The sequence below is a fragment of the Magnolia sinica genome, chromosome 7, assembly GCF_029962835.1.
Source record: "Magnolia sinica isolate HGM2019 chromosome 7, MsV1, whole genome shotgun sequence".
Taxonomy (NCBI): domain Eukaryota; kingdom Viridiplantae; phylum Streptophyta; class Magnoliopsida; order Magnoliales; family Magnoliaceae; genus Magnolia; species Magnolia sinica.
The window spans coordinates 23,731,819-23,758,853 of NC_080579.1; the positions used below are offsets into that span (position 1 = coordinate 23,731,819).

The 27,035-nt window shown below is 37.5% G+C and overlaps 1 protein-coding gene across 10 annotated transcripts in view; it reads left to right on the forward strand.

Moving 5' to 3' along the window:
• Positions 1-12,600: 12,600 nt before the first annotated feature.
• LOC131251223 (uncharacterized) overlaps positions 12,601-27,035 on the forward strand; it is a 29,505-nt gene continuing 15,070 nt past the window's right edge. For 4 of the 10 annotated variants that reach the window (XR_009173671.1, XR_009173672.1, XM_058251823.1 and 1 more), the window contains exons 1-4: positions 12,604-12,841; positions 15,164-15,421; positions 16,731-16,836; positions 25,699-25,881. Coding sequence is in view for 7 of the 10 variants with exons in the window: in XM_058251823.1 (XP_058107806.1) it covers positions 12,812-12,841; positions 15,164-15,421; positions 16,731-16,836; positions 25,699-25,881 (577 nt within the window). In the remaining 3 variants the exon portion in view is untranslated. Of the gene's footprint in view, positions 12,842-15,163; positions 15,422-16,730; positions 16,837-25,698; positions 25,882-27,035 lie in introns of all 10 variants that reach the window. The other 6 variants (XR_009173673.1, XM_058251821.1, XM_058251827.1 and 3 more) reach the window with 3 other exon arrangements.

Genomic DNA, 27,035 nt, shown 5'->3' on the forward strand with positions numbered 1-27,035 from the left:
ACAAGCCATCGATTTCGAATGGATAATAAGCAATGAAGCCCTTCATTCTCATCCTTCTCTAGAGACTAGAATTGTCAATACAAAGTCCGAATATATGGTCGACTCTCCCCAAATGCCAACCATTATTGTCGACTAAGAAGATGAGGAAGAAGAAAAAGATGAGCACCCCCTGGCCGTTACTCCCCAAAGCTCTAGAAGAGGATCATCCTCTTGATCCATTCTTTTCATCAGTTCAACACCTTCCCGCTATCGTGGAATCTTTGCTTGAAGAAATTGAAGAGCCACTTCAGTTGATCACAGTGCACAAGTTCGTCATCTCTGACCAAGCAACAGAGGAGGTCCCAGCGATCGATATCTCTCTTTCTCTCTCGGCACCAATTTCAACATCAGCGTCAATGCCGACCAACGATGCCTCAGCTTTTACCGCGATGACCGAATATGCGCTCCCGGTTGAGGATATTCTATTTTCCTTCCAACAAGCTCTTAGTAGCGATGTCATTATTGCTGAGTCTCTTGTACCTTTCACTGAGTTACAACATCATAAGGAAGAAATCCAAACCCTCATACACTCGAGGATATCGGAGACTATATTGATCGAGACAATTACTTAGCTTACTGAGTTAATCGATCAATATCAAGTTTTCCCTTATTCTGATTAGAACCCCTTGGCCAAGCTATCAGTACTTGGGGATTTTTCGGACTTCATTAGAGAAAATTATGAGCTCTACACCATGATCAAGCACCTCGAATCTGAGCACGTAACATCAGAATCCCAAGTAGCTATAGCTAGTGACATTAATGAGAAACTATCGGCCAACCATACAAAAATTAAAGAACTTAGAGGCCAAGTTAGATGACATGAGCATACAGATTGTTGCTCTAGAAGCACAACTAATGAAGATGAAGAGAAATTTTAATGAGAAGAGTTCAGAACATGACCAAAAAAGGAAAACGTTTAGAGACCTATTCGCATCTACCAAAGCTCAAATAGAAGCAATCAGCTAACTTCAACATGCGGTTGTGAAACATAAGGTCGTCTTATCGAAGAAAAAGTGATTGGAAAAAGTGAAAGTTGTGATCCAATAATTTTCTACTTTCAAGTTGTAGCTTTCTTTCTTTTTCTTGTATCTCTTCTATTGTTGATTAATGGAATTGGCTGTCGATCCATCTTTTGTTATCGGATGTTTTTACTTAGTATTTTTTTCTTCTTTCACAACCCAAATAACTAACTGGTGATATGGTATGCAGAGAATGAGGAGTCGTGCATAACTTGCCGAAATAGTTTTCATGATGATTACACGTTCCTATTTTTTAGGAACCCAAAGCATCTTTGGATGACATAACTGCCCATGATACATCAAACATGGGATCCATAATTGCCTATTTAAACCACATTGAATCTCGTTCTGAGCTTATACTGAAACCAAAACAATCTCTGAAGATTCCTTTACTATGTAGACATGGCATCTAACTAAAGATCCCTCTCTTTCCTCAATAATGTCAAGATATATCTGAAAGAGATCCTCAATTGGGACCTTCTCAATTATGGCCAATCCTCATTTCTGTTCGATACTAATTTCTTCCCTAGAGAAGCCTCCGAAGCCGCTAAGTCAGACGTCATGCTTGGAGAAATCGTGAGGGTGCTAGAGAACATGTACTATCTCGACAATCAATATTTTAAACTCATATTCGAGTATAAAAAGCTTGCTGAGCACTTAAGACGGCAAGCCATTGCATAGTAAGACTACCAGGCTTGATCATGTGTGAGCCTTGCTGGGAAGAGAGATACCGAGGGTAGAGTTTCATTGAAAGGCAACCATGTCGACCACCTCCTGCACTTCTTTCACATCTTCATAGAAGATGGGGCTAATTAGAAGTTGCAGCAAGATGACGTCGAGACTGAAAAATGGCATCTCCTCAAGGAGTTCAAGTAAATAAAGGCAAAACATACCTAAACACCTCCACTACTCGGCATCTTTACATTCTTGCTTTACTTTTCCTTTTCTGTTTTGTAACGTGGTCGATGGCCTGCTTCCTTTCAATAAACTTTGTATTTATTTCATTTTCATATTGTTCAGATGTTTACCATGATCCATTTTATTCCTTAATGTAGAATAACATGATTTCCATTGAATTAGTATTTCAGAATATCAAATAATAGTATCATTACTACAATTGGCCATTACTCAAGATATTCATGGTATTCGGCCGACCAAAAACTTTGGCTACTCATATCATAAAAATGAACTTAGAAAAGGATATGGACTATCAAATTCATTGGATGGTTACCTCACTAACTGACCATATGCAAAGAAACGATGTTAACTGGGTCGCTAGTGATTCTTGCTCGATTAGATCAACAGATTTCCTCCTCCAAGCTTGGACGCCCAATACTTAGTTTCTTTTCTCCTTTTAGCTGTAGCCGTTTGCTAACTAGACCGACATGGAAAGGGGTTCATACGTCGTTTTTCAAGGAATCCACATTTATTCGGCTATGCGTTCCAATCCTCTAGGAACCGAACCAGCGTCACACCGCTTGACTCGGTCATTCCAACAGTCGCACCTTATCCAATACATGCATTAATTACTCTCATCAATGTTTACAAAACCATCACTTCTCCCTAGATTTCCATTGCGCTTTTGCTTCCGTTTTAATTACAGACTTCAAACTTCATGGCTTCTGCAACCTTCTACTTACAGTCGCTGACCTATTTGAAGGAAATCCTTACTGAGGGAATCAAATACTTCTCCAAGTCCCCTCTCCTTCACAATGTTTATCCCTTCACTAGGGATGTCGTTGAAGCATCTAAGACTGATTAACCTTTAGAAGAAATCTTGGAGGTTCTCATAAAACTACAGTGTCTTAGAAACACTTATTCTAAAGTTGACTTGGAACTTCAATGATACACTGGCCTATTAAAGGAGCAGTCGACCATTTGTGAAGAATCCAAGACTCTCTCAACTTGCTACAATGCTACTTGGAAGCGTCGATTGCATTGGATTCATTAGCATCATTTCGACAAGACGATGTCGCAGTCGCTCAAAGCCCAACCTAATGATCTGGTCGTCTATATCTCAGAGGCCGCATGTTTATATCCTAGACGGGATCAGCCAGATTCTCAAGAGCCTCTTGATTTCATTGAGTCTTAGATTGAACTCTATCAGACTTGATTATAAGAAAGTAGCGTTAGCAAGAAGGAAGCAAAAAAATGAGGTTGAAACAGTCAGTCATCGTCTTAACATGGTGATAGACTTCCTTCATCGAACCACGGCCGAGCATCCATCATTGAGCAGCAAGTAAGCACTGGCTAAGGAGGCTAAGGAGTCTGCTTTAAAGGAGTTTGAGGAAATCAGGGTGGCTTATAGTTGAACTGCTCGATCGGCAGGCTTTACTTTTTTTTTTTTTTTTTTTTTTTTACACATTTCCATTTTTGTACCTGATTTTTGAACGACCGATGACTTAAGGCCCTCTTCCCACAATAATAAAAATTCTTTTTATTCATTCTATAATTTGTGGTTAGGCATTTATCGGTCTTTTCGTACTACTTAACCTAATCTTGCACTATATCCCATAAGAAAAGATAGTAGGCCTTTAAGAATGGGTCGTTGATTGGAGCCTTTACAAATTTTCCATTTATATCGTGCAAGAGATAGGTTCTACTCTTAAGGACTTAGATGAAAACATAGGGTCAATCCTAAGTAAGTGACCATTTTTTTACCTAAAGTCTAGTCTGCATGCCCTATTGGTACTACCACTTTCTAGACCTTATTTCCTTCTCCAAAGGATTTCCTTTTATCCTTTTATTATACGCCAGGGCGATAGAAGTTTTGTTTGTGATGATTGAATTTAAAGCCTTCATCCAAGTTTTGTCTAGTGTTTCAAACTCGACCAACATAGCTTTTGTGAACTCAAGAGGAGTTAGCTTGACTTAATGCATGACTTTCAATGATGACAAAATAATTTCCAAAGGCACCACTGTATCATGTTTGTATATTAATGTAAACGGAATCATTCCAGTAATAGTATGGGGCGAATTCCTATATGCCCAAAGCACCTCAGACAGTTTTGTATGCCACTCAAGAGAATTTTCTTCTATCATTTTTCCTTAGGATATTCTTTATCACTTTATTGTTAGCCTCAACCTGACTATTAGCTTGTGCATAATATGGCGTCGAATGAAGAATTTTATTCTGTATTTATTAGCCATAGCTTTCACTTCCTTTGCTGAAAATGTTGCACTTTGGTTCATAGTGATCAATTCTAAAATTATGAACATATATATGATATAAGTCTCAATGAATTCAATAAATTTATGTGACCAACTCCCTTCGTGAGTCTTGCTTATACCCACTTTGTGAAGCAGTCAGTAGCCACAATGATGAAAAAAATTGGTGTGCACTGAGCATGGATGGATTTGACCTATTAAATCGATTGCCCATCCCCCGAAGGGCCACACGGCTTGATAATTGAGTGAATCTCGGTCGCGGGCATGTGTTGACTCGGCCCATTTTTTTGACATTCCTCACATCCTTTAGTGTATCAAATGCAATCGCCATCATTGTTGGCCAGAAATACCCATAACACCTAAGCATGGACCTCATTTTACTTCCAGCCTAGTGAGCTCCATATAATCCTTCCTGAACCTCACCCATTGTTATCAAGGCTTCCTTTTTGGCTAAGCACCTTAGTAGTACATCATCGACTCTTTTTCGATATAATTCGCTATCGATCATAAAATAATTAATGATCAATCTCCTCAAATCCATACTGGCTTTGATCTGTGGATTTTGAAGATAGCCTATGAGAGGAGTTCTCTAGTCATCTTCTTCTATTTTTACTTGGCATACTTTCATGATTACTTCTCTTTTGAAAACTAAAGGCAAAGACATTCTTTGCATGGTGACCATTCTCTCAGCCGATCCCTTTAGTATATCCATCCCTACGGCTAGTTATGTCATTTCATTAACATCCATATTGTGGTCCCAAACAGCATGGAACAATTCACAATTCTACCTCATTAAACCCATCCAACATTTAGGAGCCTGGGCATAATATGGCAATAGTGTTGGGCTGGAGTATTTGAACAATCCTGCCATTTGATTTATCACAAGTTACAAATCTCCTACAATTGTTACATTTTATGCACTTAGCTCCATTAGCAATTTTAGGCCGATTATCATGGCTTCATATTCAGCCTAATTATTAGTACACTCAAACTCCAATTGAAATGTGAATTCCTACTTTTTTCCATTCGGTGCGATCAAGATAATCCAATCCCTGAAACTTTATGGGTTTTTGAACCATAAGAAACCATTTTCAATGGAGTTAAGTATATACAATATAGATCCAAAAGCTTTAGGGAAAGCTGGCCTTCTAAGTCAAAGGGACGGTCATTCAGAAAGTTGTCTCTAGCTGGACTTTTTATTACTTTTGGGAAAAAATAATAAAGATTAAACTCGACAAAGTCAAAACCCATTTGCCAATTCAACCGTTTAAAATAAGCCGATTTAACATGTATTTTAATTACTAAATTGGTCAAAGTTATTATATTTACTCTTTCGGCCAACAAGTAATGCTTTAATTTAGTAACCGTAAAGTACAACGTTAAACACAAATTTACTCTTTCGATATTAAGGAGCATCCAACTCAGATAGTGGACTACATGCTCTATCCGAGCATCATCATCTTGGGCTAGAAAGGGCTCCAACTAACTATGCCGATGCTGCTACATACAACTTAAGTGGTCTACCGTTGACTGGTGGCATTAACATTAGTGGCTTCATCAGACATTCTTTAATCTTTTCAAAAGTTTATTGATGTTCTACCTCCTACTTGAATTCAATCATCTACTTCAGTTTTATCAAAAGACATAATATATTAGTATTTCCTGCACAATTAGATATAAACCTTTGCATAAAATTAACTTGACTAACGAAATGCTATAATTCTAACTTGTTCCTCGGCCGGTGAGCATTTATGATTGCTCAATCTTTGTTCTAGTCTACCTTGATCTCTCACTGATGTACTAAGAATCCTAATAAATTATCGACTGACACCCCAAAAGAACATTTAAAAGGATTCATTTTCAGCTTATGAAGCCTCATTCGCTCAAATGACTTGCATAAATGAGAAAAATGATCTCCCATGTCGACTAACTTCACTACTATATCGTCGATGTAAACTTCCATAAATTGGCCGATCATATCATGGAATACAGCATTCATTGCCTTTAATATGTAGCCCCTACATTCTTGAGCCCGAATGACATCACCACCAAGTAATGGTTCCCAAAGGGCCAGGGCATCTGAATGCCATACTTGACACATTGTCCAATGTAATGTAGATTTGATTATACCTAGAATGACCATCCATGAAGGACACCATCTGATTCCCAGCTGCTTTATCAATAAGTTGATCGACAACAAGCATCAGATACTCATCCTTTGGTGTGACTAAATTTAAATTTCTAAAACTAATACAAACCCGTGGCTTACCGTTCTTGTTTTTTTATGACTGGAACCACATTCAAGATCCATTCAATATATTTAATTGGCTTGATGAAACTGGCTTTAATAGTCATTCGATTTCTTCATTTATTTTATGAGTCACTTATCTGTCATCTACCTAAGCGGTTCCTTGTGCAGTCAATATCTTTCTTTTATTAGTAATCTATGCTCGAGTATACTTCGATATAGCCTGGCATCTCATGATAGTCTCAAGCAAAGAAATCGGCGAACTCTATGAGCATATTGGTAAGCTCAACTTTATCTTGCAGCCTAAGTAACCCATTGATAAAAGTCGGCTTAGGATATTTCTTGGTTCCTATGTTCACCTTGACCAAGGGGTCATGAACCTGGGCTTAAGAGTCTTCCAACTTATCAGGTGCTTCCTTCAATTCCACCTCTTCTTCATAGACCGAGACATATGTGTCAGCCAAATTTACGAAACAACCAACGTCGACATCCCTCAGGATTTCTTCAAGCCTTCTTATTTTGGCAATGAAGTTAGCTATTCGTTGTTCATCTTTTGGCATACCAATCATGGGATTTCTTTAACGGTGCAGCGTGTGACCAACTAAAAAGGAATAATATCCCTCAGCATGTTAGCGAATGGACAAATTATTTATATGATATCTTGCATGATGTTATATGGATTCTTCTTGATCAATATCCCGATCAGTGGGTCGTTCTTGTTTCTCCTTGTAAACCAAATCAACTCTACGTCCCTATAATTGTAGGCCTCATTTGCATTTGAAGTGGCAAGAAAGGGTTTGTTATCGGCCAGGACTAGTTCAACTTTATCTTGGTTCCAAAAGATTATAAACTGATATAGGGATGATGGGATGCACACAAACGAGTGAATCCAATCCCTTCCACGCAGAGCATTATAACTAAATGAGGTGTCGACCACGAAGAACGGAGGCAACACCCTTTTTGTTCTCATAATCAAGTCTACCGGCAAAACCCTGTGTGCATTTGTAACGTGGCCAGCGAAGTTGCTGACTGTTACCTTAGATGGAATTAAATCGGCCATAGTCTTCCCTAGTTTTAACATCATTCTTAATGGGAGAAGATTAATGGCAGCTCCATTGTCGACCAAAATCCTAGTGACTGTGCAGCCTTCGAGATGAGCCAATATATGCAACGGTTTGATATGTTATGTCATGTTGTGGGTAGGCCTCTCTATGACCACCCTTTCAGATGTTGCTCTTGATTCTACTGTGATGGTATTTACTTGTGGAGCTTTGCCCACTCTTGGTGCCCCTTTGATTGTGTCTTCCAAAGGAAAGGAGGCATGTTGCATTACCATAGGGGGACTAAATTCTTCTACATCGTTGACCATCTCACTTGGTTTGGCCAGCTTGGCCTGAAAACTAGAGGGTAAGATAAGCATCATATTGTAATGAAAGACCATGGGTGGTTATATCACAAACATAATCTCTAAACCCAAACATTGCCCCTAGTGTTTTTGAACCATCTTGCGTATTAGAATTCATATGACTACGCTTAACGTTCTCGTCGGTAGTAGTATCCGATTGCATGGCCGTAGGTGAAGACACCTATAATGCTTCACCTGTCGCTACCAATCCGTTTATCAGCTAATCGTCTCCTGAGAAGCATTCATCACTGGAATAATCAGACAAATTATCACAATCATCATTATCCCTTAGTCTTACTAATCCATTGGGCTGTGTGTCCTCCTTCATGCACTGATTGAACAACACGAGTTGTAAAACTGTCATAACTGTGTTCACGGTCAGTTATTCCTCCGACCAAGGGATTCTCCATACTGGTCGTAGCTACATGGTTTTCAATCGAGATGCATCCGTAACCTCTACCATTCCTTCTTCATAGCTGCTTCGCACCACTGCCAACGACACTTCTGAGTTCGAGTCATCGCTTCGGTAATAGCTGGGAATTTAGGATGTATGACTAGTTTCCAAACTCCCTTCTAAGTTGATGGGGATTTGACCATCCTTTGACTTATCACTCTCTCCTGAGGGTGGCGATCAAGTGGTGGAAACATTCCTTACAGTCAATGGGGACCACCTTTTTCAGCCATCCTCGGAGCTACGTGTCAAACTTGCCTCACTGGTCGAGGTAGCCTCCCCAACCTGGGATAGTCCTTCTGGCACATCGGTCGCATAATTGTGAACCTCGATCGTCTTATCAAGCGGTATTCAGTCGCGTGACGGTCAATGTGGGAGGCTAATATCGCTCCAACCAAGGCTATCACGATGCTCCATCATAGTTACTTGGACCGAGATCAACACTTTGTCGCACTCCATCAACCTTCCATAGATTTTTCGTAGCCATATTGACATTAAGGTTAGGCCGTAATGGATCAGTATTGATCAACATTGCTTTCTCACCCTTTTCAGGAAACTTCAACAACCCATGATGTTATCCTAAAGAATGTTCCTGAATACAATATATTTGTTAGTTGAATGAGAACAAGTTCTGTGCCATTTACAATATTCAATCTTTTTCAATTAATCAATCAAATGTATCATATGGTTAATAGTAACCTTGATAAACTTCTTGACCAATAGAATTTTGAATATCTTATCAGGCTGAGTAATATAAAAAAATATATACTTTTTGAGCCTTTTATGTAGCCAACGCAATCAATTCTACCTTGACCAACGCCGAGCATATGAGTGATTTTTTTACCATTACTTTGGTAACCACGACCTCGTAATTAAGGTTATGATAATATGTCACAAATTGATGAATTCTTTTACCTAACTCTTTCCTGAAGAAGTTCTTCATATATGGAGACCTTCCTAGTTAGGTCATATAGATCCATGAACTCTGTTTTGATAACTTTCTTACAGAATTAATTTTCCAAGTCATCTTGTGCAAGTTGCAAAAATTTGGCCTCGGTCATGACGACCTTACACCGGCTCTTCGCTCTCTTGAACTGGGCAATATAGCTCTCGCAAGATTTTCCTGGTAATTGTCGAAAACGTATGAGAACGGACATGGTCATTTCCCTATCCTTAGAAATGAATTGAGCATGGAATTTTTATTCCATCTCTTACTAGGTATGAATTGAATTTGGAAATAAATTAGAATACCATGTAAAGGTCGCCGCCATCAGTGAATGACTGAATAATTAAAGTTTACGATAGTCCTTATTAGCCAGTTCACTACATTGCATAGTGAATCAACCTACGTGCTCAATGGTATATTGACCAGGATTACCTGAAAATAGGACAAAATCCGATCGATAATTCCTTAGCAACAGGTGTTGTCGGTCAATCCATTCAAGATATGGATTATGATAAACTGGGATAATATTGCAACCGAGGACTTTCCATGTTACCTCTTGAACCATCTGCATGATTTGGACATGATCTACTCGTTGAGGTTCAACCATCAAAGGTGGGTCAGGACCTACTTGGTTCTGTCCCTCATGGAGCAATGGGTTCCTAGGGAATTGCTGAAAATGTTGTCTTCCCTGTAAACCGTAGTTCCAAATCTTGGGAACAAAATTCCTAACCTCCCACTCTGATCGCTTGAACTCGATGAGTAGCGAAACATTTCGTACATCCTAGATTGGAATCGACAGTGGATTCTACTGCAGGAGAGGCATAGGTGGCGACTGCACCACGTTACTGATAGAACTTTCTCCAGCATTATACTGCATTGTCGTATGTACTCTTTCAGTGATCATGGTCATCAACCGATGCATGGCCTCGATCTGGCTAGCCATGTACCAGTTAACGTTCTTAGTTTGAATATGAAATTTCTCGACCTGGGTATGCACCAACTCCACCTGAGCTCTTCCATATTCTTGAATGTGCAAGATACTCAGTTACACGTTTCGGAGTGCGACTGTTATCTCTTCAGGAGAGATGGTCCAAGAAGTTAGGGCCCCCCTAATTTCTGGTACTAAGTATCGGACTACTATTCAAATTTAACATTTCCAGGCCGCTTAAACTGACATGTCCTTAGTCGGAGGTAGTGCGGTCGGTGTGAAGGGCTCAACCTCAGTAATTCAATTACTCATTTTATTTATATTTTCAATTGGCAATGTTGTGCTGATAAATTAAAGAGAGGGTCCCACTGGGGCATGCCAAAAATCTGTTGTGGTTCAATTTACAGATTCGTCTATGTAATAAATGCGGTCGTGCCAGAATTAAATGTGCGGCTCAATTCAAACTGAACAACTATGACCCCAAGCACCAAGATAGGCAGATACGTAGTATGTAACCGAGATCAAGTAAAATCGATTGCCTTATCAGCCACTCACATAATATGTTAAACGGTTATACGATAGTCAGAAGGTAGGGTTCATCCTTTGATAATGGGTTACACCTTTGCCTTTCATACGAAAGAACTTTTCGATGTAGATAAAAGAGAAACAGCAAAGGGACTCTTATAGTCGGTCATGGAGAACAAATGCAAAACACCTTTCTGGATGGAGAATTCTGATTGATGCTTGAATTGAATCCAGCATATGAGCGTAGACTCAAATTATAACTAAAGTTAAGTACTACTTAATTAATACTACAAATTACAGTAAAGAATTTCAATAGCATGTAAAAGTAAAAGATTACACTACGGAGTGTAATTGACTGACAAAAGTATAAGGATTGCACTAAGGAATGTAAATGACATATAATTGAAAAGATATCCAAAAGATGGATTTGATTCGATTGGGTTGTCATGAGACATTTTGCTTTGCTGAATTTCTTTGCTATTTATAGCATTAACCCAATGATCTATATACTTCTCATAATCTCACGGTTGTTGTAACTCTCGATTAGCTACCTAGCATATAATTGTTTCAGCACCGACACTTTTCATTGACCACTTGTTAAATGATGTGGTATTATTGGATGCACTTGAATTTTATTACAATAGAATCTTCTTTGTTTACAATAGAATCTTCTTTGTATATCTCAAAAATATCCAAATATACTAGGTAAATCCATGCAGATTGCATGCATCTCATTCTGATTGGCTTTAAGAGGAATCGGCCGACTAGTGATGAACAATGATCTACATGAGTGGCAGACATGTAATGTGTGGTTAAAACAGAAGATACTCAACCGTCCAAAATCAACAGAGAAATCTCCATCAAACTGTGGTCAGGATACTCTAATCCATTCTATCCAGTAGATGTTCCCACTCCACAGTGGGACCCAATCCTTCCACAGTTTATAAACAAGCCACGCATATGCTAGTTTTTAGGTGCATGCGTATGGAGCATCACACTCTGTCAGGGTATCAAATAACGAGATCCGTTTCTTCAACAAGTAGTACTCAGTTGCTTGTACACTATTGCCTGTGTGGGATCCACGCCGTTGTTTTTGCGCCATCACACCTGTGAATTAAGTGAGCCCTTCATGATTATGGAATGAGCCAAAAGAAACTCACATCAAGTCATTAAGTGGGCCACACAAGAGAAAACAATGCAAAAAAAACCCAAAAATCATCATGTTCAAATGGTGTAATATATGACCGTTGGATCGTCCTAATATTTGATCCATAGAAATTTTATATTGGGCCTAACATTCTGAACGGTTGGATTCTAGGAAAAAAAATGGTGGGACCCACGTCTAACCTTTGTTGAATAGGCATATTATACAATATCTAAGTATAAGAACCGGCTCCGCAAACAACTCGTCAAACCAACTAACTAAGCATTGTTGGGAGTCCTAATGCACCATAGAGCAAATAGTCTCCTGATGGCCCATCGTGTCATTGCGTAGAATTGGAGCTCAGATATAGTCGATCCAGACCGTTGATATTCTTGAATTCACTTCAAATGGGGGCGAATCAAGATTATTCCAGACTGAAGAATCTGATCCATCCGATCTTTGAATTTGACCATTGATGTACGTAGAATGTTGATCGAAATTAACAACGGAAATCTTATATTTGAAATTTTTTGATAAATCCCCAATATAAGAAAGGGCCCATCAGATCAACGGCATGGATCAGTAAACCGTTGGGCCTATGTTGAGAACATGGGAAATAAGGAGGACAGTGTTGAGTTAGTGATGCATCAGGACTGGATAATAGTTTCCAAACAAAATCGAGGAGTCCTCCTGTCAACAGCAGCTTTCAGATGTTTGTTCTCTCTCTCTCTCTCTCTATCTATATATCTTATGCTCTAATCATCATCATAATCATAATCTTCTATCGAGTAAAAAAAGAAAATCAAAATCAAAGAAGAGAGAGAGAGAGAGAGAGAGAGAGAGAGAGAGAGAGAATTCGATCGAAAGAAGGAAAGCTGACACACTCCCACGCATCGCTTCATCTCCACGCTCTTCCTCGGTCATCTCTCTCCTTGTTTATGAAGGATCCTTCAACCGCCTTTGATCAGGTTCTTCTTCTTTCTGTCTCTATCTCTCTTTTGATGATTTCTTTTGTGGGTTTTGATGTTTGATCATTTGGTTCTTCTCAGCTTTGCATTTGAGCATTTGGGTCTTGTTTATTTTTCTTTTTCTCTTTCCAAGAAAGAGAATTACTGCATGTATTTTTCGTTTTCAATATGGAATTGATGTCTACACCCACCCCTGATTGATACAAACACCCCTCTCTTTCTTCTTTTGATTATTCCATGGTATGAAGACATGGGTGCCGCTATCAATCAGTGCTGCAGCTCGTGTCCTTCTATGTTTAGTTATTATAGTAATTCACATAGAATTGGAGTTTGATTGTGGAGATTCTTTTTGAATTGTTAGATGTCCATGTGATGATTCTGTTCAGGAACTGCAGAATTTCGCAGAGTTCTTGTCGTTGGAGCTTGAATGTTTTTGTTGGCAATTCCATTTGGGTTTTCTTTTCTTTTCTTTGTTTTTTGCCCCCAAGATTTTAGAATCAGTGCATGTAAATCAGGCAATTTTCTTTCATTCTCTTTCTGATACAAGAGCCAGTGGAGTTGCACCCAAAGGGATTTAGAGGTGTCACAGTACTAGAACTTGAATCGCATCGCAAGAAACAAGGTTAAGCTACTGTAAAGAATCTCATTCAATCAAATATTCAATGTACCATCATATGTCCAGCTCCATGCTCCTTCATAAAGGATACAAAACCATCTAGAATATTCTAGCCAGAAATTTCCAGATTTGTTCTTGTTTCATAATTCTTATTCATTTGCATTGATATAAAAGAGTGTAATCTAAATAAGGGAACTAGAGACAGAAAATAAAAGAATTGAAGTCGCCATGCGTCAGCCTCATAGGAATACAACTGCTTGGCTTTTATTTTGCTGTATTCATATATAGGGTATACTATCAGCTGATTTGAACCAATCGGTTCTTGCTTTTTGGTACGATTGGATTAGTGATTCCCACAGTCCAATTGGATGGTTTCTTCTAATTTGATCTTCAATCGGCCCGCTTTTGGGTTCATCTGGGACCCAATCTGATGGCCAGGTCTGTCCTGCATCAGTTAGCTTGCTGGACATACTTGGCCTCTTTTGTTCTGTTTTGGGCATCCGCATGCATTTAAGGCTGTTTCTCATTTTACCTTGTCACAAATACTAGAGTGTTCTTGTGTTTAAACTCTTGGATTTCATCATGCTAAATACCTCTGATCGATGTCGTTAGAATTCAAATAGTTTTTAGGTACTGTCATACACTTTTTAACATTTTGATTATATTTTAGTTAAGGCCCTGTTTGGTAGATGCCTAAAAATGAGTTGATCTCATTTTAGTTAGAGAATGGATTACCTGCCTTTGGAGGCAAGCCATTTTCGTGCCTCTAGATTGTGCACTGCACACATGGAACATGTGTATGATGATCTGAATCAGAAATCCTGTGGAATCAGCTCTAGATTGACCGTGACCATTTACCAAATTTTTATTTGAGTTGATTATCTTAAGCATCTAATAAATGGACCTTTTCACTTAATAGGATCCATTGCTAGTTTTTGTCTTTTAGTGTTCATTTGTATGCCACCAGGTAATGGGGCTAGAACTGTCTAAACACTCTGATTTTTGGACCATGGTCCAATCAATATTGGAAACAGTAGATGGACGGTTTTGATCAGATCCATGTGTGTGATATATTCAGAATGACATGGTGGCATGAAAAATGCCGTGCCTCTAGAGCCATGGAATCTACTCTCTTTTAGCTAACAGTAATCATGTCTTGGAGATCTTGATCTCTAATGCATAATCACTTTTAACGTGAACTTATCATGTATTAAAGACCAATATATCTGATACATAATTACTATTGACTAAAATGAGATCAACTTATTTTTTAGCTGCCTACCAAACAGGTCCTAAGTTTTATTTTATTTTATTTTATTTTTCTGTGGGGTAGTTTTTTAATTTTTTGATGATATGTACATGCGTCTTTCAGAACCTAAATGTCTTTAACCATGTTTTAAGCCCTTTCTTTGGGCTGTTCGTCACCTACTAGGAGTGGGATTGCATTTTCCCTCACTTAAGGTCTGCTGCCTCTTTAGTTCAGATTTCTTTGTAATGTGATGGCCCAGTTCAATCTGGCCCACCTCAATAACCAGGGAACTTCACAAGTATATTTCATTTGATGGTGCATATGGACTTGCAGCTTGAAATTTTTTTGGTTAGACAAGTAGCATAGAGAATACCACCATCCCCTTTTTTCACAAAACTCGTATTCTTTGCGCATCTCAAGCACCTTGTTTTTCTGACATTTATTGTGATGTATGTAGATATCAGGTCATCCGCTGGCACCTTCTTTAGATCTTCGTCATCAACAGGCAAACCAATTAGCTGAATATCCTCATCACCTTGTGAGACAAGATCATCAACAATACCAAGAACAGTCTTTTGAAGCCCCTCTGCATCATGGATTGAGGCAGAACCACAGTGTTCCTGACAGTTCACATGCAAATTCCAGTTTATCTGTGGAACCTGAAAAGATGTCTAGTGGAGAGGGCAGAAGGGTCTCGCGGCAAGATATTCAGATGGTAAGGAACTTCCTGAACTTTTGTTGTTGTTTGTTAGTGAAGTACATGTTGTGGTTATCTTGCTGATGTGCTCTTGACCTACTGATGTCTTGATATGTGCCATGAAAACATTGGAGGTGGGCCTGGAATTCCTCTTATGTTGAAGAAACATAGAATCTATCTCTAGTTGTTAGCAGCATAATATATTTTTATTTGGAGCTTTGCAAACACATAGATGTGAGAGCATGGGACAATAGGTCCGAGATCCAGTACATCCATCTGAAAGGCACCATGATATTGATTCCCTAGCCCAAGAATCAGGTTGATCCGCTGGTCAGTTGGGCCTCATTTTGCAAGACATGTATGGTTCTGAAAAACTTGGATGAAGTTTTCTAAACCATCCACCTGTTTTGAATATTGGGCCCACATTTGTAGTGGAACGGATTTATTTTTGGGAAAACATGTAGAAGGTGAGATAAGCCTGATGGTTGGATTGGATATTGCACATATGTGCCATGCTGGCACATGTGTGCCATGTACATGAGCTTTATTACACACGGTTGTGTTTTCCACCATTTCTTCAATGGTGGTGATTCACCCACATGTGGCATATGGTAGTATATAAAACTTAATTGATAAGTATAATTGCTTGATTAGTTCATAGCATTAGGACATTATCATATTAATCATCAATTATGTATCATTAATTTTTTATTTGATTTCAAATAATATGAATATAATTATTGAGGTTTTCTCAAACATCATCTGCTGTCTGCAGCTGATGTTGTTGAGCTTTGCTAAGCTCACATGCATGAAATCAAGCTTGAGTACTCACTGCACATGTGCCTGCATGGCAGGATAGGTCTGAGATCCTATCCATCCATCAGAACAAGACCACTATATTGATGCCCTATCTCAAGAATCAGGTTGATCCACTTGTCAGGTGGGCCACAGTTTGCAAAACAGATGTTCGGCTCTGAAAATCTTGGCTGAAGTTTTATTAACCCATCCACCTGTTTCCAATGTTGGGGCCCACGTGCCGATTGGACCAGATTTAGTTATGGGAAAACATGTACAAGGATGGACAACCTAATGGATGGATTAGATCTCACACATATGTGCCATGCTGGCACATGTGCAGCATGTCCACAAGCTTTATTGCCCCCGCAAAGCTCTCTGGTTTTATATTCACTATCTTTTTATTTTTTTAGTACATAATTTTAGTTGGTTTACTTTGGGAAATTTGTTTGTGAGCATGTAGTTGCTTCCTATTCAAAAATTGAGTTTCTACCATCCCACTTAATGTAAATGTCCCATTTCCTGGTTGCAGGTTCAAAATTTTATAGAAGGATGTCTTCAACGATACATGAACCAGAAAGAAGTTGTCGAAGCACTTTCGATTCATTTAAAAATAGAGCCTGGTTTTACTGAACTTGGTAGTCGTCATTCATTATAATTTTCTATCATTTTTATATTATTGATGCCTGTCGTGCTTTAGTTTAAGAGTTGTAAAGATCCTTCTTCCCTTACACGTCATCTCCCCGGATTTTGGACCTTTTTTTAAAGGAATCAATATCACATTGATTTTTTATATATAATTTTCTACCGTTTTTATATTATTGATGCATGTTGTGCTTTAGTTTAAGAGTTGTAAAGATCCTTCTTCCCTTACACGTCATCTCCCCGGATTTTGGACCTTTTTTTTTAAAGGAATCAATATCTCATTGATTTTTTATTTTATTTTTTATAGCTCCCCTCCTATTATTTCTTGGTTTTGGCCGATATTCGAAGTTTTAGCTTTGTAGGCAATATGACCATGATAGTATGAATCATTACTTTGGATAAATCAAATTGAGGATCATTTCTCACTTAATGGAGAAAGATAAATTGGCTTGTTGGGATTAGGGTAGATTGAAATAAACTCATAGGCACAAACAATTAAATAGAGGGAGTAAAAATCCAACCACATAAAGAAGATAGCAAAAGGGAACTTAGATTGAAATTGGAAACAAGGAAAATGGTTGAGATCCAATGCCAAGAGTGAAGCTCTCAAACTTCTCTCTCAAGTCCCAACAAACCTGCCTAATGACTCACATTGTCATTTATATCTCGTTCAAACCCTAATTTAAAGGAGAACTCACAATACATAAATACCACTCCTCTAATTCCTACATAACATGATAAATTGCTAAACTCTTTTCTTGGCAGATTCGATTTGCTAAGGCGTCTCAAGTTCTTTTTTCTTTTCTTTTTTTTTTCTTTTATTTGTATTGGATTGTCCTATCTGTTGCCTTAATGGACATCATGTCATTCTTTTTTCCCCCTCTTAAATCTTGTTTGATTAAAAAAATTAAAAATTAAAAAATAATAATAATAATTAAAAAATTTAAAAAAAAAAAACGTTGCATGTGCAAGAAGGCTAAGGAATAAACACATTCCATGTGCAAGATAAAGAAAAGATGCATTACTCCTTGTATGACTTGTGGCTTCGTTCTGGCATAGTTCAACTTGCCCTGCATCATTCCCCCCATATTGGAAGGAACTCGACCCAACAAGTCATTTTATGACTTCTGTCAAGCTGCTTCCATGTGATTTATAGTTCCACAAACCTCAAGAGCACATATTTGGAAACACGACCCGACCTGAATTCAAACCTGAACCCAACACAATTTCATCTATACTCAACCCTAAAGCAACCCAACCCAAACTCGAACAGACTTGACCCAAATACATACGGTTATTCTTAGCCTGACCTAACCTAACCCAAATTTGCTCAAAATGAACCCAACCTGATTTCAAATCTGGCTGTAGTTTCCCACCCCTAACTAAACCCAAGGACCCTAACAACCAAACCCCTAACTGAATTCAGGTCGAGTCAACGCGAACCTGAGTTGTAACTCTAGACCTACTTCATCAACGTTTAATTTTGTTCCCTTGACTTGAGTACTCTGTACCCATGACCAATGTTTTTAGTATAAACATTGACAGATATATTCATACCCTTGGGATACAAAAACATATTGGGTATTGCATGGGAAATGTCTTTTGGAAAACATTGGGAAATTGGTCGAATTTTTCAATGGAACTTCAAGGGATGTTAAAAGAAGGCATCATTACACACTTAGGCATCAAAAGATCACAAAAAATAAATGCAGATAATAAGTTTCCTTTGTAAGAGGTCCTAAACCATGCGTTAGTTATCTGACAGAAGCGATGGAACTATAGTAAAAAAAAAAAAAAAAAAATCAGTTCATATCATTGAACACACAAGCAATACATTCAAAAGCCAAAGTAGAAATATACCTGTGATATTTTTTAATTTAAAGATATTTCTTTTTGCAAAAAATCCAAAAACTTCTACTAGTTTATAGATCAGCCTCCAACATGTCTAATATAACTTTTCCATACTCTAATTGCAATTTAAATGGGTGAGGGGAGGAAATTTTGGATTTCCCCCCTTTTTTTTTTCAAAATTTTTGTAATATGAAAATTAAAGTGTAACTGATTTTAAGATTAGCCAACACTCATAAGCACTTTCAAATTAAGGCTAAATAACCGCTGATCAATATGGACTTTTTGAAAAAATATATATTTTATTTTATTATTTTTTGATATTTTTAATTAAAAATATTTTATAAAATCCAAAAATCTCTTTCAATTTGTAGATCGGCCTCCAACATGTCCAATATGATTTTTTCATACTCTAATTGCAGTTGAAAAGAGTGAAATGGGAAAAATTTTGGATTTTTCTCAAAATTTCCAATTTTCCACAAATCCCAAATTAGAGGTTAAATTTCATATTTGAGTATTCAAAACATGCAAAATCATGGATTTCCATATTAGTTCTAGTGATTTAAAAATTACAACAAAAAAAAAAAAAAAAAATGGATTAAAGTCGAAAAATTTCTCACCATTTGAAATTGAACCTAGTCGCTGTCCAATCTCAATTTCTGCATGAAATTCTGGTTGTTTCTCCAAAAAAGTGGAAGAGGGTTAGTCGGAATACCTCAAGAATGTATTACAAGCAAAAGATTTGAGGAAAAGTGGGATTTTGTAGGGTTCTTGGGTTTTTTTTTTTTTTTTTTTTGAGAAAAACAAAAAGGATCTGTCAATTGGAGAAGTATCAATGATATTATTGAATGTGTCATCGGTACCAACTACCAAGTAGTATATAATAGGCAATATTTTGAAAATATCGCATTGTATCGACATATAACCGATACAATGTGGTATTTGACAATATTTCGTGCGATACTAGAAGTCCAACTTTTGGGCTGTTTCATATTGGCCAACATTGATACTCGGCTGATACTATCGATATTGAAAACATTGCCCATGACACTTGTAGTGATCTAATATATAAAAGGTGAGAGAAGTTGGCAGGTCTTCAAGAAGATCCTTATGATAGGATTCTTTCCCCAACATCTTCAATATCCAGCTCAACATGATCTTCTTCAGCTTTAATCTACATCACATTCCAAGCAGGAAATATTTTAGTCGTTGGTAGACCATCACCATGTCACCTTCCTCTACTACCCTCCATTAGCTACTTTCATCTGGACGTTTCATGTATCCACTACTTGTTTGTAGTCTCCAGAATATGATCAGCTTATACATAAACATCATTGCTAACTCATCCTAGACTCGCCAGAAGAGTGTTGGACTTCACCTTGTGAACTGGTTCAGCATACTATATTATACACAAACTTGGTTGGGGAAGAAATAAGTACTACCGAGAATCTCATGCAAACTCATTAAAATATTCTAAGAACCATCAAATCGTTCATTAAAGTAAATGTTAGCTGGACATCAAAAGTTTTTCATACATGGGGTATAATAAACCATTTTAGAGAAATGACCAACCAACACAAAAAGTGGGATATGATTCTCTCCTTGTCCTTGGAAATCCAGAACAAAATCCACTTTGATGTCAAGCAATAATGCAGTAGGATGGGTAATGGATCATGCTTTAAAGTTGGCATGGCTTGGCCACCTATCATATTGGGCTCCAACTCTTGTCCAATCATTTGATGCTTTAGCTTGCCAGTAATACTTCTCTTCAACTAAGGCATTTGTCTTTGCTCAACCAAAATGGCCTGAAAATCTGTCCACCATGGAACCCTTTAACAATATATTCATGGAAAGAAACTCTGGGAATTCATAGACAATAAAAGAAAGCAACCACTGATGAGAAACTTAGGGCCTGTTTGGATTGCAAATTACATCAGTAATATACTGTAATTCATGTAATGAGTACAAATTGCAATACCTGTCTTCTGAAAACAGGTAATTTGACTAGTGATTCCTGTGTTTGGTTTGTCATAGTAAAATTGTAATGATGGTGCCTTTACTTCAATGTCAAATCTTAGAGAAAAATACACTGATGTGTGTGTTTGGATATGAGATTTCCATTGTAATGCAATGTAATATTGTAATGATTACGAATTACAATACCTGCCTCCTAATACATCCGTAATTTTACTGCCAAATCGTGTGCTTAAACAATCGTTGTAAAATCACAATGGTGGTGCTTTTAGAGTACATTATTGATGTGATTCGCAATCCAAACATTCCTTGAAAGATTGCTCAATGAGGGGCTGGAAAATATGGGTTTTCACCATATGTTGCTTTGAATTCTCGAGTTCTGCTCAGATAGGCTCCACTTTTTCAGAGTTAGAGGAACATCTGCCTTGTTCTTTACCAAAGCAAATGTAAAGGTGTTTTTGCTTTCCTTCATAAGCATAATCATCATGATGGGCTTACTAGTATTACTGCATTATCAACATCACTAATCATGTGTTGTTCATCCAACCAAACCAAACCTAACCTAATGCCATCCTCTTTCATTCCATGATGAGCTAAGGCATCATGAGAAGGCTAGCACAGTGTTATTTAATAGAACTATTGGATGTTGATCTTCTTTAAAAGACACTAATCTTAACATTATCCTTCCAAAAAAATGTAGGTATTTTTCAAGGTATTGCATGTTTGTACGATGATATCTTTGTGCATCCAAGCAAAGTGTGGCATGCATCCTTTGGAACCACCTCCAACATATGAAATCCGAATAAACTTTTCCAATGGAAAATGGAACCAAGTAACAACAAACTACTTACCTTTCTTTAACCATGTTATTTTCAATGGCTGAGGGTGCATGATGCAACTCCAAAATCAGTCCCATTCGTGATCTAAGAATAGGACAAAAAGGGGAAGCTTAAGTGAAAGTGAGCCCCATGATGGGCCCTAGAAATGATTGGTTATGGCAACTTGACTCTTGTTAGGTCCTAGTGTTAGAAACTCGTCATGGTTGGGTTTGTTGTTAGGTCAGTAAAAGTTAGTCAAAGTTGGTTATGGAAAATTGTTTCCAAAGTTAAATCTAGGGTCTCTAAAGAGGATTAAGTTTCTTTTATGAAATTATTGATGCACTTTTGCTGTAGACAAGTTTTATGCAAATCTGAAGTCTAGTTGAATAATTTTAGAATTCAAAGAGGGTTTCTTTGGAGGGGAGTGGAGGAGAAATTCCATTGGTTAATTGGGGTGACGTATGTAAACCGAAGGAGATGGGGGCCATGCTATTAAATCACTGAAATTATTCAAGTTGGCCCTTCTTGCCAAGTAGTTGTGGAGATTTGGGGAGGAAAAGGCAGTCTTTGGACTGGTGGTTTCTTGAAACTATGGTGAGGATAGTGGGTGGTGTTTCACTGCTCCCACATTGCAATATAGGGCTTTGGGATTGTGGAAGGTATTCCTTAAAGTGGCGAACTCTTTCAGAGAGGAAATTTCCTACATTCAGGAGATGGGATCCAATTTTGGGAGGACAGATTGTGCGGGTATAGGCCTTTCAGCCTCACCTGTTCTCATTTATAGGCTAGGGAAATCTCTCATTTCTCAGTGTGTTGCGAGGGCAGGGGAGCAATTGGTGTTGAATCCCATATTCATAACGGATCTTCTTGGTGAGAGTTCAATGAGTTTGTTAGCCTCATGGAGATGCTTCATAACCAAGGAAATATTTCTTCAGAAGGGGATAGGTGGGTTTGGAACCAAGCAAGTCTGAGGCTTTTACAGTGAAGTCATATTTGGTGCTCTAAGGTCTCCCTGTCCCTCATACCAAGGACACCATTCATCATATTTGGAGGTATCTAGGTCATAAGGTGGTGGCTTTTATCTGGCTGCATGTTAGATATCATGAAAAAAAAAAAAAGAAGCCAGATGATCTTACCCAATGGTGCATCTTATACCTACATGACAAGGCATCTGTGGACCAATTTTATTTTTTTTGCATCGCTCATTCATGCGCAAAATTTGGGACTACTTTGCGCTTTTGAAAGTTAACTAGTTCATGTCTCAATAGATATGGGGTCTATTCATCATGTGGCATTTTGCTTGATGAGGAAGGAAGAAAAGGATTATCTGGCACTTGGTCATGGACTTGTGGCTATTATGTAAGTGATTTGCTAGAGTGCAACAGTCGTACTTTCAGTGACTCGGCATCAAATTCTGCTCATGCTTTCCCCAAGGCTAAGTGGTTAGCTGTGGAGTGGTAAGGGCCACTAATGCTTTTTTCAGGATCCCGGTGGAGGGTTTTCAAGGTAGTTTGGGGGAATTGTCCTTGTTGTATTGATTGTATGAACTCTAATCGTCCTTTTAGTATCTGTACTTCCCTTTTGCTTTGATAAAACTTTCACTAACCCTTCAGAGAGAGAGAGAGAGAGAAGGATGGAAAAGGATTTAGAAAATCCTAGTATGATTGTAAGTTGAGTTGGGAGTTTTCTAGGCTTACGAAGTATGGCTTTTGAGTTGTTTATGTGGTGTTATAAATATGGCCCCAAGGAGACTCGTGAATATTAAGATGATATTTAACTATTATTGAATTCTTTTGAGTTCTTTTTCCTGTAATCTATCAATATCTCCTTTTGGTTTAGTGTGATGATTGTTCTAGGGTTGTGGAATCCATTGCAAGGATTCTTCTCCTCTTTCCTTACACCAGTTCTTCACCATCTTCAAGTCAACTTGTCAACCATCTCTTTTGGGATGATGTGCTAGCAACTCATCACTGATAATAATTTGAAACTTGTGCTCCAAAATAAAATAACATTGTTGAAACTTTCTCCTATATATGGCTAATGAGCTAGTATGATGTTATTCCCCAGTCAATGGTTTTTCTCCTTGACTTTTTGCATCGTTATCACTCTCAAGAATAGATATCACTAGCATCGATTATCACTTTGTGCTTCCAATCGCCTTCAATATTTCCAACATTCCATCCCAGTAGCCTCCAATGCCCCCAATCCTACTCCCCATCCTCAGGCTTGTTCAATAATGTTTATTTATTGTTAAAGAAGTTGTTGTAACCAATTAAAGGATTGGTTGCCAGTTCTCCACACTAAAGCATTTAAAACATCCTCCTTGCGGACTATTCACCATTCCATATTCCTTTCCACTGCTTCCTTGGTTAAGGTTTTGTTGATCAGTGGTTCACCTTGGGTTTGGTCTTCCTACTCTTTGAAGTAGTGAAATCGAGAACCAGATGCAACACTACCACTTGCTGCTGAAAGGAGCTTCTCTCTATTGCTGCTCTTTGATCAGTTGGACTTGTTTCAACTTTCAACCAAAGTAGGACGTCCTTGGGTTTCGTAGAAACTTATTTTACTTTTCTTGTCTTCTAGTATTTCTTTCAACTCGAGAATATCTTGGATTTCCAAAAAAATAACTAAACTGGTAAGTCGTAACATCTATCAATGCCCCAAAAAAATCAGCCTCTTCCAAGATACTACCATGATTGTTTTGGTGACTCTAGGATGTCAAGAACCCTCTAACTAAGCTATCGATTTCGAAATGTCAATCTCTCCTTTCTCCTCTCTAAATACCTATCACATTTAGTCAATGGAAATCACTCCCCTCTTCCCTCTAAAGACTTGTTGTGTCATGTAATTACTAGTCTCTCTCTTCCCTTTCCTTGCAAAATACCTAACATGTCTATTACTTCAAATTTATGGAAGGTCAAATGACTCTGTTTCCATAAAGACTAGCACTATAACCTCCCTTGTTCATGCGTTCCTCTTTATATTTCATAAAGAATGCTCAAATACAAAAGTCATGATGACAGGTGGTTCGGTTTTACGTTCTCCACATCATATCCATACTACACCCCATGGCATACCTCTGTTGCATTGAAGTTTCAGAGCCAAGTACTTAAAAGACAAATAGTTTATATGCAGAATCTGGATGTTTTTTTTCCCATTTATGCACACTGTAGATGTATTATACTAAATATTAGAGATCTTAAACTTTGAGAACCTGTCTAATAATTTATTTTGAATTGTGTTAGTCCAAACATTAAGTATTAGAATTCTTCTAGGAATTTAGCTGTGTTAGAAAGAAAGACTACCTTTAATATTCCCATTCGGGAAAAGTTATCCAAATTTACTAGATTCCTTAAGTTGATCAACCTTATATATGGGAAACTGAAAAGGCGTGACATTCAAAGCATCACCTAACAAAAAATGTTAGAAAACATATTCGAATTGATTTTTGATTTATGAATTAGAACTTTTCTAGCTAAAAGTAAAGGGCCTATTAATTGATTTCAATATTATTGGGCCTCTATATTGAGTATGTAAAATTTACCATAATGCGCAATACCTAAAAATAGGTACAACTTATGGATGTAAGTTGTTAGGATTTAATGTTCATTTGAGACCTTGTGCTTTACCTGCTTAATTAAATTGATTCCTGATTCATATGGCTGTATAACAGACTGCAAACTTGAGTGGCACATGAAGGTAGTTTCCTGTTGAATCCCTACAGAAGGAAGTATTGAAAGGGAGCTGCCTTGGAAGTATAAAATCAGCTCCCTTTCAGATTTTCTATTGATTTTATTTATCCAAGAGCAGAATATATACCCTAGCACATACTCATTGTCAAACAGCTGTATTTGAACCAGAACACTCACATGCTAGGGCAATGTTATGAACTGACTGGCTCTTTATATTGGGAATTCATTCCTTCTCGTTTCTATTAATAAATACGTTTTCTCTTCAAAAAAGGAACACTCATAACTCGTGTTATAGGACAATGAGTTGAAAAAATTGTCCTATAATTTTAGAATAAACAATAAGTTGGGGTAAATTGTCCAGCAAAGTTCCTACAGGATTATTTGAAAAAATTGAAAAGAAGAAGAAAGTTCGTACTGGATTATGCATTTGGAAGATAATTTTGGAAAATTTTTTTTCTAAAATGTTGAAGAATTCATATAGTATTTACTTATTTCTTCATTTGTTGTGTTTCTTACTTAACAGTCTGGCAAAAGCTTGAAGAAGAGAACCGAGAGTTTTTCAAGGCATACCATGTTCGACTAATGGTTAAGCGCCAGATAATGATGTTCAATAAGTTGCTAGAGAAACAGGCTGAGCTCATGCATAAGAGATGCCCAACTGGAGTTGCTTCTTTACCCATTTCCAATGGATCCCATAGCTTGCCATGTATAAACTCCCTTTTCTATGCAGTACTTTTCATTATATTGGATTTTTCATTTCTTTCATTTTTAGGTTTTAGCTTTTAGCCCTCCTCTTGAACTTTGGATCTTCTAGTTTCCTTGTTATGCAGTTATTATATTGGTTGTCTATTCGAGAAAAATTGTTCATATTTTATTAATGAAGCTTCGAAAAGGATAAAAACATAATGTTTCTTGCATTCCTTTAAAGCACATGTTGATTGACGACAATTTGGTATTTGACTAGTTAAGTAAGAAATCACAAAAAAGGCTCCATGATTTAACGTTGAAGGGAATATTTATCACTTAATCTATTATGAAAAACAAATAGAATAATTAACCTTTTCGGAACAATTCTTAAAGCCCTCACCAATTTAAAAAAAAAAAAAAATGAAAGCCAAGAGAAGCTTAAAATAGAAGAGAACAAGTATAATTTGAATTGTAATCAGGATTGGAATCTAAATCGTAGGATTCAAATCATAGAATCATAGGATTCATATAAGAAAGGGATTCAAGTTGAGATTCAAATCGTTTTGCTTAAGATTCAAATTGTATATCGTAAATCGTAGGATTTTGACAACACTGATCCTGACTAGTAATTATCTTGATAGATTTTGAGGGGATCCTAGTAAATGCTTCAAGCCTTGGAGGCCAAATTTGAGTCAACGTCAATCACACAGTTGATCATTTTGCTGCAAAAATACCTTCACTGGAAGATACTAAGATATGGCTGCTAAGATCTGTTTGGGTTCATCATCGCCGTCCACCATACCTCCAAGCCAATGAAATTGGGCCTCTCCCTTAGGGTGTCATGTGACCAATGTTGTCAAAAAACATGCGATATGCAATATGAACCATATGGTTCATATCATTTCGCACGCAACAAGATATGAATTTGCAACCAATCTGTATCAAATTGTTTGTGTGAATCTTGAGATAAATGTGGATTGCGTAAATGGTGCCCAAATTTACATATATAAAAAATCATTTTTTCCATTTTTATGATTTTTTTTTCGTCTTATTTTTTACTCTTCTGCTTTTAAAACATGTAAAAGGCCCTCCCCAATTAAAAAAATCCTGAGGGAGGGAAGGAGGGATTTGGACAACATGAGCTGCCTGCTTTTCCAACCATTTATATCCATG